Consider the following 12,754-nt stretch of genomic DNA (forward strand, 5'->3'; position numbering starts at 1 on the left):
CAAACATCACACAAAACTAAAACATCACACAAAACTACAACTTCAACTAAATTAAAATGTCTCTATCAGATGATCGAGATTTCTCGGAGGTAACATACGGTTGCTAACGAGCCTACCCACGGTTTAAATGAAATTATGAAACTCATTAAGTTGAGTTTAGTAAATTCATTTGGACTAAGTGAATCCAATAAAAAATAGTAGTGCCGGAACGAGGGAACCGTAAGATTCTAACTAGTGTCGCTTTAATCAATTTTAACATGCTCCCATAAAATTTAAAGAACTACAACCATAGGGCCACCTGATTTGACATCATAACTTGACACACTAGAAAACTCAAACTAGTCGCGGCAATGAGCTTGGAGCTAGCATGGTGGGCAGCACAACCATCTTCAACAGCAAAACCTGTCTTCCCCAGCTAAACTAAACTTCATTCCTTAATTATAAACAATAAAGCCATAGGATTTTGAGGTTGTCTGTCTAGTGCAACATAAATCTTCATCTCATCTTTAGGTCTTTGTATAGCCCTGCTATGCAATATAAGCCCTAACTTATCTTAGGATTCCGAGGTCGTCGTTCGTCACCGTTCGTCACGACCTCGTTTGTCACGACCTAAATCCTCATATCTTTTGAGCTATTTGTGTGATCATTTCGCACTAATGTAAGCCCTAACTAATAAAATTGACATGATGAAACATCTAAATATTTCTCTTCAGAAATGAAACCAAACATTATGATAGCTTGAGAAGTCACCGGGGTTCTCCTCTGGATCCAATCCTCTGGATCCGTGACATCCCCTAGTTCTTCTTCATTTGGACTTCACAACAAAATGTTCTAAATTTGAACCAATCCTTTTTCACACCTCTACGTCTTGAAAAGTCTTACCCTTTAAAACTCCTTGAAGATAATATTTCCTGATTTTTATCGAGAGTCTTCTTACGTGACTTTGGTCATTTAAGATGTAATTAACTATAGGGGTTTGCCTTTATACGAAGCACGTCCAAACCCAACTTAATATAAACCTTATTTAATTCTTTATATTAAATAGAAGAACTTGTTGACAAATACAAATATTTCGCAGACCAAACACATGTCATATATTCCTTAGTTTATTTGATCGAGTCTCATCCTCAAGTCTTGTGTGTATCCTTCGGGATAAATACAGGATTTGAGGTACAGTACTCTTTCATTTTAAACTATGAAAATTATGGGGTTAATATTTTTTTTAAAACAAATATATATGTAAATTAAAACGTCCTTCCGAAGCGGGCGACAATATTTTGATTTCGGTGACCGACAACTTTTTACGGGCAACTCCTCCAACCAAAAATAGCGCCGACTGTATATCAAAGACAACACTTTGGCAATACCTGGGGTGGTTTTCCTTTTGCTACCTTGGTCATGAGCCTTGCTCGGTGGGCATTGTCCTTGTGGTTTTCGGTTCTGCACTCTAACCGTGAGATTAGCAGATATATGTTTGTTTCTTGTTTGTCCCCCATCCGTGGAACTGTTGTGTTGGGTTCCACCTTCCCACCTGCGGCCGTGAGCTTTCTATAGGGAGTTTGGATTGGTTTGTTTTGGCCCCTACTTGTGAGCTAGTTTGGAGCTCGCTTGTGCTTTTGTTGGGTTTACGCGTGACCCCCTACTCTCTTTTCTGGGCCCTGTTTACTGCCTTAGCCGTGAGCCTCTTGATCCTTTGGGTGGCCTTGACCGAGAGCCTTAGTTGCTGTCCTCCTTTCGATTGATCCTGGGACTTACCTTTTTAGGTCTATTCGTTAGAAGTTTGTGAGCTGATTCATCATTCATTTTTTTCGATGTTTTAGGTGGATCAGTCCCTCCTCTATGAGCTAGTTTGGAGCTCGCTTGTGCTTTTGTTGGGTTTACGCGTGACCCCCTACTCTCTTTTCTGGGCCCTGTTTACTGCCTTAGCCGTGAGCCTCTTGATCCTTTGGGTTGCCTTGACCGAGAGCCTTAGTTGCTGTCCTCCTTTCGATTGATCTTGGGACCTACCTTTTTAGGGCTTTTCATAACAAGTTTTGAGAGCTGATTCATTCTTCGTTCTTTTCGATGTTTTAGGTGGATCAGTCCCTCCTCTCTCTCACCCTATTTTTGTTCTTTTTTTTTTTGCTTCTTGGTTCAGTTTATGATGATTATGTCTGTTACATAAGTGTCCACGTATAACCTTTTGTTATACGTGAAACCATCAAGCAAGGTCGTTTTGGGGCTTAGGGCGGTGATGACAAAGGCACACCGGAGATAAAGCAGAATGATATGTCATCCTATGACATCCGATTTAGGTATCCGATGAGCTGTAGGATGACAGTATCGTTCACCGATATAAGACTAGCGAGAGTTGACTTGAACCTTCTTAGGTTGTTGGTAGCACTACGCCCGACAGCGTGATCGACTCGTGGACAACTACTTTTCAAAATTAATAAGAACAAATTTGATAAGAACAAATACATCTTTTTCTAAAACAAAAATATATTTTTTCCTACAAATAAAATTGATACAACCTCTTTTGTATGCTTGAAACTTATGTGCATTCTAAAAATATAAATTTTAAATACATTTTAAACATTAGTTGTCCACCTTTTGATTACCTGTTTGGGCTAAAGAGTACCCTCCTAAGTTAGGTTTGATAGGACACCCTTCTGGTTGAGTGGCAGATTTTATACATCCGGGTGACCGAGTAGCCTTCGACGACCATCGAGTACTAATATATTGTTGAGCCTAGCCCCGACCCGAGTGCTTGCGGTCCCTTCTTTTCAGACTTTTTCATATGTTTTTTTGGGATTTTTGGACAAAACACTCGTGGTCTCTTTTCGGGATTTTCCAGTGTTTTCTACGATTTTCATCGATTCGTCAATTTCCTCGCATTTTCTTTGTCGCGAGTCTTTTGACGATTTTTCTCGAGATTTCTGAGTGATGTTTCGTTCCTTCGTTTATTCAAACATTTCAGTTTGCTTTCTCAAATTTTGTTGCTTGTACCTGATTGCATCAATTACACCTAAGGAACTGCGGATCTCTCAGCTATACATGTTTGCTTTGTGTTTACAGCATATTACTTTCTTGCAAATCACCTACTGCCGTACCTTCTACTTTTTTCTTTACACCACATGTGATGTTCTTTTCGTATACTCTACTGTATACTCTACTGCTTGCCATGTGCTACATACTCTACTGTTATGCTATGCACTGTACAACTTAACATGTTCCCTATACAATAGGGTCGATAGATTTGGCATCATAGCCTGACACCCTATAAAACTTAAACTCGTCACGACAAGGAACTTAGAGCTGGCGCGGTGGGCAGCACGGCCATCTTCAACAGCAGAATATGTTTTCCCTAACTAAATCATTCATTCCTTAGAATTAAACAACAATCCATATGATTTTAAGGTCGTTTGCGTGGTGCCACATAAATCCTCAACTTTTCTTTTAGGCATTTGTACAGCTCTACTGTGCAATCTAAACCCCAACTCGTTTTAGAATTCTGAGGTTGTCGTCCGTCACGACCTAAATCCTCACATCTTCCAGGCTATTTGTGTGATTGTTTCATACATGTGTAAGCCGTAAATAAATAAAATTGGGAAGATAAAACACTTGAATAATTTCTCCTCTAAACTGAAGCCAAATCATAGGATAGACTGAGAAGTCACCGAGGTTCTCCTTCGGATCTGTGACATCCCCTAGTTCTTCTTTCTTTGGATTATATAATAAATGTTCCAAACTTGAACCATTCTTTTTTCACACCTCTTTGTCCGATTTCATTGAAAAGTCCTATCCTTTGACTTCTTTGAAGATAACATTCCTTAATTTTTATCGAGAGTTTTATTCTTATGTAACTACTGTTGTCTAAGATTTAATTAAGTGTGGAACTGTAGGGACAACAAGTAGGAAAGGGTTGTGGTGGTTGGTAGCGATAGTGGGTTGGTTGGTAGAAGCTTGAAAGAAGTTAGGATGCCTGGGCAACAGTAATGACCTGCAGGAAGGGGAAATGTTGGGTGTCGGGGTGACAGAGGGAGAGTTCAGTAGCTGAGGAGTGGGGATTCTAAGGTTTGGGAAGATAAAAAGGGAGGATACAATCACCACCTCGGAGATGATACAGCCGGAGCACCACCCCCCCTCGGATACAGTCCCCAAGGGGAAGAGACTCCAGGAGATATGAAACTAAACACACTAAAACTGAACTCTTTAACACACTGGAAACAACTATTTATAGACTCCTACACAAAAGGAGGGCAGAAGAATCCAGAAAAGTCTACATATGTGCGACTGCTTGCGAAGTTTCCTACCCTTTCGCAAGTGTTACCGCGTGAGACCTCAGTGCATCGCAATCCTGCCCCCGTGACTGTTCTCCCATTGTCACGACTCCCTCGTGATGATTGTGAATTTCTGTGATCCTGCTGCTGCGATGGCTCATGATTCTACGAGTTTGCGATCCCGTCTGCACGAAATTTCTTGGCGGTTTCGGTACCTGTTGTGGGTGCTAAATAGCTCCGGCGTCAGGTAAAGTCACATATGTTCTAAAAATTTAGTTATAATAGATTCTACTTGTAAGAGTTTGCCAAAAATAATACCTATAGAATTTAAGTTGGATTGGTTGAGAAACCTTAGATGCCATTAGATGTGGGGTTTGGGCTATGTTTAATTTTTCTAGTTTGATTATTTATCATAAGCCACCTATAGTTTTTCAAGGCTCAAGCTGTTTCTAACCCCCACATTGCAATGACCTAACATTTAATCCCATCACGCCCATTATCACCATCCACACTTCCACCATTCCAGCCACCATTCACTCTTTTACTTCGTCTTAAGTACCATAATATTTTTTTAGATCTATTCAACCTCAGCTTGTAGAGTTCCTCACAGATCATTTTGTAATTAATGTTGATGGGAGACTTCTGAGATAACCTCGTCAACTAGTGTGAACCCAAACTTTCTAATACTACGCGGTTAGAATTGTAGTTTATGCTGGAGGCTGTGGCAATAGTTAAGGGGGTTGGGATTGATGTATGGCTGAAACGAAAGTTTTTTCAAGCTTGGTGTTGATTGTGGATGCATTCAAAAGGCATGAAATATCACATTTCGAGTTCCATCTTACATTTGTTTTTTATTGTTTCTCATATTATATTTTTTGTTTTTTTTTAAAATGTTTGGTTGTATGTGAACTCTGTGGACATACTGGAAGTCATGTTCACCAATCAACTAAAGGGCCGCCTTGTTGCAAACATTTTGAATTCCATTGCATTTGAAGTTCAATAGAAAGTAAATTCATTGTATTTGAAATATTTTTTGATTTTGATTAATTTAGAATAAATTTAGGAGATTAATTTTTTGTAACTGAATTTTCATAAAAGAACTACTGCATTTTGAACTTTTTTGGATGAATTTGTTTATTGTGTATTATGGGATCATCATTGATGGGTGGTAGGAGGTGATTGGCGACATTGTGTAGTGGCAGTGTACGGCATTGTCAAGTGCTAGATAGAAACTGAGTGGGGAAGATGATGCAGTGTGTTTAAAAATCACCCAAGTTGGGTGGTTTTGAAATACAAAAAAAAAATAATAAAAAAAAAATGAAATGAATGGTGAATTCCAAATATATGAACAAATTACCTTGAATTTATTTTTCATCTAACCAGATAACTAAAATTTTAAATTTCTTGCATAGCTTTTACACTGAATATACTTTAAACCTAACAATTTTAAAATTATATGAACTAATGCTTGTTGAGATCAAATCAATGAGATGATTTCACTTTATTCCGTTTTTGTTCTTTGTGATGAATGTTGGATTTTATGTTTTCTAATCATTAGTTTAGTTTATGTTATGTGCTGTTGACATAACACCTATTTTATATAAACCTTAGCCAAAATCCCAGATTTCTTCATCAATACTAGAGATTTCAAAATCGGTCACCTGTGCATAGACATGACATACACTGAGACAAAGTTCGTTTCGATCTCTAGTTGTTCTTGGTTCTTACATTCGAAGTTTATTTGATGTTTTATTGTGTAAAGACCTAAGAAAGATTAGCATTTTCTTATGGAAGTTTTATGCCGCTTGCAGAATGAAATCCGTGTACAAAATACTGATGATTATCGATTTCAACAGGTATATGTTCAATTGCTACTTACGCATTTAGTGCGCTCTTTCCTTTAAATTTTCTACTTTATTTGGAGCACTCCATCATTAGCATACAAGATATTTTAAAAAGTTTGCAGTCTTCCGGTGATCTCTATCTTAAATTTATGCGACCTTTTACGGCTTTCACCCAATGGCTAAATGCACATCTGTCCTCATATTGTGTGCATTTTGATTTGTGTTACTGATAGTTTGATTTTTTTCTGAATATTGCAAAATATTGTTTCCACAAATTTAATTTTGCTTTTAAATCTATCTATATCTTAAATGGGCATCTACAATAAGCTCTCTGTATGTGAAATGTTTATCCATGTTATGATTAATCATACAGTTTTGAAAATCTTTGATGCCAGTATGAAAATATCTTGTTTACTTGGAAGTAGTTGCAGAGCCAAATTCTTAGAGCACAGGCACAAATTTTTTTTTTCAAAATTTTTTAACCATTTTAACCCAGGTTAGTGACTGACATCAGCCGTTCTAAACAACACTTCTATTAGATACTTTATATATATATATATATATATAAATGAAATATATAATAATTAAAAAAACTTACAATTTGTAAGGTTTTATCATGAGCATGAGAGGCAGAAGCATGGGGTGAATAGGACACTGTCACAAGCTAAGTAATGTATCTTGCATAGGAGGGCTTGTGCTATAACTTGCTTGGAAGCTATTGTCGTGCAGCGAGTAGAAGTGTGTGTGGAGCTATGGTCGCACTGTGCGTGCTTGTGGGAAGTAGATTGTAGGCTTGTCGGTACGAAATAATGTGCAGGCTTGTGTTTCCTAGTGCAAAAGATATTGGGGAAGCAAACAAGTTAGTGTGAGCGGCAATGGGGTTGCGGTTGTGATGGTGCGAAAGCTAGGCTACTGGTGTTAGGGGCAGCGGCGGGGTTACTTGTGCTAGGGGCGGTGGCAGGGCTAATGGGTTGCCTGGTGTGAGGGGCAGCGATAGGGTTGGGGGGTGAAACACAGGAACCACAGAAGTAGGGCTGCATGGTTTGAGAGGTACCGGGTTTGACCTTGTTGTTGTGGAAGCAATTCGACGGTGCAAAATAGGAAGGGGGGTGGTGATAGGCCTCGATGATCATGTTACTGTGGAAGCGGGGTTAAGATCGTGAACGAGTCGTGCTCGAGCTTGAGCTTGATTATTATGAAAGAGAGAACTATATCAATTCAATTTGGTACTATAATAAAATGACAAATTGAATCAATAATTAAGAGATAAATAAAATGTAAAACATCATTTTTTTCTTACATTTTTTATAATTTAAAGATAAATTATTGAATTTTAAAATTATTTAAGTATTATTTATATTTATTATTTTTAAATGAGCTGGCTCACAAGCTAATGGGTTGTGGTAGGGCTAGCTTGAGCTTGGCTTTTTAGCTCATTAAGTTCATTTTACGAGCTACTTATCAAGCTGAGCCCAAGCTGGCTCATGAGTTGACTTGGATCACTTACACCCCTAAGCGGGGCAAAGGTGCAAAAATGCAAGCACAAGAAACCGACCGGAACTGGGAAGGCAGGAAATTGCTTAATCGGGCATTACAATGTGAATGGAAATGAACATCAACTGACGGGATCATTTTACAATGTTTTGGCCGTATGCTTAAGTAATTGTAAAGAATAAAAATAAGCTAAGCAATATTTTATTGCTTTAATAGAGTGTAACAATAGTATAATGAAGCAGATATAATGATTCAACAACCACAAGCTTTTATCACTCTAATTGGAGTGAGCTACGTGAAACCTTTTTGTCCATTGTGTCATATTGAGTGTCATATTTTTATTTAATTATGATATATTAAGATTATTTTTCATACAAGCACACATCTTTTTAGGTCTACCTCTACCTTTCTTACCAAACGTCAAATATAATACATCTAGTTTCTTAATAGGATCATCTCATGGTCTATATTTAATGTGACCAAACTATCTAAGACTATTCTCTCTAATCTTGTTTGCCACCGAGCTATGCCAAAGCCTTCACAAATATATTCGTTTTGCATTTTTCTCATCCACCTAAGTGTTCTCATCCTAAGTGTTCTCATCTCACCAACACTTAACTTACTTTTATGCTCCTCTTTTATAGGCCAACATTTTGCACCATAAAGCATTGCAGGCCTCACCACCATCTTATGAAATTTTCTTTTAAGCAGTACTTCTCTATCACACAATAGGCTCATTGCATTCCTCCATCGACGCAGGGCTTGTTGTGGTTGTCTCAGGGCGCCAATCGTTGTGGGGTGGGGGTGGGGGATTACAACCCCTTCTCACATTTTCTTTTCTATTGTATTCCTACCATAGGGGGGATTCCTTTCCTATCCTATTTCCTTGCCTTTTTTCTATCGCTTTCTTATTCCATTTTTTTGCATTTTCTTGTACCTTCGTATTCCATCCCTTTCTTTTTATTTTACTTGCTATTTTTATATACTTCCACCTATTATATATATATGTTACTTTTCTTGCTTAGAGGTAGTTTCTGATTGTTGTTTATTTCAATTTGCTGCCCTTAAGGCATTTCTCCCCTCTGTGGGTTTATCTGACGACAAGAAGGTGCTGCAGCTTCATTATAGGTGGTGATTATTTCCATTAGTCCCAAAAACTACCTCATCTTGGCAAACAAATTCGATGCGGTTCAGTTCATATGGCCTCGATTTTTGTTGGATCCATTTGAATGCCACACTAGAAGTATATCTGGTTTGTCAGGAAGTGACACTTCTTCAGATGAACATATAGTTTCTTTACTCGTAATATCTCAAACACCGCTCTCAGGTGTTGTAAGTGTTCCTCTTCAGATTCGTTGTATGCCAGCATGGCGTCATAGTGAACCATCACAAATTTCTTAACTTGAGTCTGGAATACCTCATTCATCAACCTCTTAAAAGAATTAGGCGTGTTTGACAAGCCAAAGGGCATGACTGTCAGCTAGTATAAACTATCTCGTATCTTGAAAAAGGTCTTCCACTATTCTCCCGGCCTCATTCGGACCTGGTGATACCAACTGCATAAGTCAATCTTTGAAAAGATGGACCAAATGACAAGTGTTGTACTAAAATAGATTCTCATTTCCGCCTTCTTTCAACTCTTATCTGCCCTGTCACTCCCCTATCCTATTTTGCTAACCCCTCAAAAGATACCCTTGTTAGCTGTGGTAGTTGTAGTTGACTGTCTGACTAAGGCTACTGCCTAAATGAAGATTATTACCTGCTCTGTTTTTATTTTCTTCAAGGTTAGAATTTGAACACCCTCCCAGAGAGCAACATGGCTGTAACTACCCAATATTATTAATAGTAGGCTTCAACCCCCCAGTTACTAGGCTGTAGTGTGCTCTATGGATCGACCAACTCACACTTCATTCGCAATTAGTTGAACTGTGCTGTGAACTCTGTGAACTCCTCTACTAAAATGTGTCTCTGCTGCAGGTGGTGGAGTCTTAGAAATATGTTCTGGTGGTAATGAGGTGGAATGTATTTCCTCTGCATTATTTTTTTTCATCTTTTCCTATTTGATGATCTCATCTCTGCTTTTTCTTTTTCTTTGTCTCTGTAATGTTCCCACCATAAAGAGATGCTAATTTTCAACTTGATGACTGCTAATTTCACGGGCTTGTCCTCTGACAACTTCTTACATTCAAAGATTTGCTCAACAGATTGCAGCCAATCAATAATGTCATCTTAATCCATGCCTTCATCATACTCTGGTAGATCCGTTTTGATGTCGAAGTCCCCGTGTCCTGTATTTGCAGGCTTCCTCTTAACCTCCTCAAATAAAATTATGAAGTGGCATGACCGGTATTCATCGACACTGATGTATTCCCTGTGGATAGATTTAGATCCTCATTCTTATCTCCCATTCAACTTTTCTAGATCGCGGCCAAAGGTAATCTTCGTTTGGGTTCCATCATCAATTTTCGCGAACCTTTGTTGAAGCTGATGGATCTCCTTTTGTATTTCATCTCGGGTAGGTTTCAACATATATCTCAGTGGCAACATGATTAGGGTTTGGGTTTGGAAGGGGTGGTTGAGGATAGAGAAGAAAAAAAATTTGCAGAGAGGTAAGACGGATGCTAGGAAACTCTAGGATATGACTAGGGTTAGGCTAACTTTAATTTGAAATGTTACTAGAGTAACCCTAAAAAACAACAAATAATATTATTATTGCTAAAATCTAAAGGAATCACAACCAAAGCTCTTCGAACAGAAATAACATAGCTTACACATAAATGTGCCCCGACGGGGAGGATGAAGGTAGTGTATATAAGCTGACTAGAAAGTGGTAAGAGGTTCAACAGGGGGGTGTGGCATCCAGGAAGGTCGTTGGCAGGTTGAACGTTAACAAGTGAGGGTGTAGTAGTGGCTGAAGAAAGCAGGTGGGTGAGTTGGAAGTGCTGGTGACAATAGGAGCAGGTACAGGGAACAAGGAAGCGAACCGACGGCCCAGCGGAGGGGGCGGTGGGCTTGGAGTGGCTTTTGTGGGGGGGGGGGGGGGCCCAGGCTGGCAGTGTTTGTGGTGGCACATGTAGGATGCTGGAAAACAAAGACTAGAATAAAGCAGGGGAGGGGGTTGCATTGGGGATTAGGTAGAGGTAGTCACCACCTCGTAGCATAATACAGCCGGAGTACTGTTTTTCCTGGGATACAACCCTAATAAGGGAAGAGACGTTTGGCGATAGAAACTTTGAAACCGGGAAACACAAAACTAAACCATAATTAGGAGGCTGGACCGAGCCCTTTGACCAAGTCCTGCGTCGACGGATAATCATAAATAATAAATCTGAATGCTTGTAAGAAAATTAAATTCTAATATATGGTGCGTAATATTCATTGTATAATGCTAGTACTAAAGTGAATGCTTTGCTTTTATCTTGTGTATTATATTATTTTTTATATCCTATAATGCTTGCCTAAATATTGATATATTTTGATATCATATGATCGTTACCTTGACTGTTTATTCAAATGTAAACATGAATGCTCGTAAGAAAATTAATTTCGGCATGTGTGGGAATTGTGTATAAATTTATTTTGAAGTCAATATAATATGGTTCTGCTTCTAGGAAGATGAACCTTAACATTGAAATATTCTGGTTTTTGTTTTTTTGCTGGGTTGAACGCTTACTAAAACGGTTTCCAAATGGGCAAAAGCAGGCAAAATTTCACATAGTGCAAGAGCTGCTGGGAAAATTTATCTTGATGGTATCTAAATTTGGTGAACGAGCTTGTGATTATCCACTACTGGAGGAACTTAACGAGGAAAGGAGTCGGTGCCGTTGCAAGATGAGGAACATGTTTAATCCATCATTTGGGCCTACTTTCCTCACGGACTGTGGTTATGAATCAGGTTTTGCTTACCATTTGCATAACTATGCCGATGTGTACACCAGCAAGCCTGAGAATTTCCTCGACTACCCTTTTGACGCATGGCTTCATGTTCCATCTGATATTAAGATCCTGTCACATCATGTTAAGGTCATCATCTCGTTATTATGATGCTCCATTTTCATTTATCTCATCTCATGTATGCCAAAGTTTGATAAATGAACCCATTTCTATCAATATATCTTGTAGGTATCCTCGAGTTTTCTCAAGGAGAAGTATGATTGTGAGCCGAAAGAACCAAAGAAATAAAAAATAAAGAGAAAAAGGCATTTTATATTTTTCTTCTTTGCCCGGGGCTTCATTTGCACTGTTATTATAAATATTTGTTGATTCATTTAGTTTTTAGTGTTCTGTTGAAGTTTTACAGCTTTTGCTGTGCATTTAATCGTGGACCTTTAAGCGGTGAAATTGTGCTTGGCATGGATTTATATGATGCAGTATAATAGTTTCTATATTGACAACTTTTTTGTTTCTGCTTTGATTTCCTGCAAATATATGTACTAGTCCCCAACATCTATTAAAATCAACGTCTGATGCGGATGCCTAAAATCAGCAGGCGAGTTAGGTTCCATATTTGGCGATTTTTTTTTTTATTGCATCTAAATTGAAGCAATTCTTAACAAGATTACCCACCAAAATATGAGTACAATTTAACTACTACAATAAGTCAACACTTGTTTTCTAGAACAAATTACGATTCAAACTACTAAATGACTTTTAATTTTAATTATTTCAATTATATATGTAATTACTTCAATTATCATTTGAAGCATTCACATTTAGTTGATGCATAATTATTAACCAGAATATTATAAAGTAATGAATATTGAGATTTCATGAACTAAACTCAAACAATTATTTTTGAATTTTTATTAATTTTTAGTAATCTCTTATCAAAATACACTGGATCAAACACATGTCCGCGGGCCAAGTTTAGTTGTGGCTGATGATTAGTTAGTTTAATAAATTTTTAGTATTCATATTACATTTCCTTACATTAATCTTGATTTAAAAAAGATTTAAAAATCATTTATTAATATTTTTGAAAGTAAAATGTATTCAAGACAAATATATTAGTAAAAAACTTAATTGTCCTTAATCTATAATCTTAATTAATCAAAGTTTTAATTAAAAATAATATTAATAATTTAAATTTTTTTGTTAAAACAAAAAAGTTTAATTGTCTTTAATCTATAATCTTAATTATTCAAAGATTTTTTG

The 12,754-nt window shown here is 37.6% G+C and overlaps 1 protein-coding gene across 1 annotated transcript in view; it reads left to right on the forward strand.

Annotated features, from left to right (window-relative positions):
- Positions 1-12,065, forward strand: part of LOC110026136 (5'-nucleotidase domain-containing protein DDB_G0275467) — a 74,057-nt gene extending 61,992 nt beyond the window's left edge. The window contains exons 12-14 of the mRNA XM_020726962.1: positions 6,074-6,118; positions 11,303-11,623; positions 11,723-12,065. Of these exons, the coding sequence (XP_020582621.1) occupies positions 6,074-6,118; positions 11,303-11,623; positions 11,723-11,782 (426 nt within the window). The 3' untranslated portion in view covers positions 11,783-12,065. The remainder of the gene's footprint in view (positions 1-6,073; positions 6,119-11,302; positions 11,624-11,722) is intronic.
- Positions 12,066-12,754: the final 689 nt, after the last annotated feature.

The sequence above is a fragment of the Phalaenopsis equestris genome, unplaced genomic scaffold (assembly GCF_001263595.1).
Source record: "Phalaenopsis equestris unplaced genomic scaffold, ASM126359v1 Scaffold000352, whole genome shotgun sequence".
Classification (NCBI taxonomy): domain Eukaryota; kingdom Viridiplantae; phylum Streptophyta; class Magnoliopsida; order Asparagales; family Orchidaceae; genus Phalaenopsis; species Phalaenopsis equestris.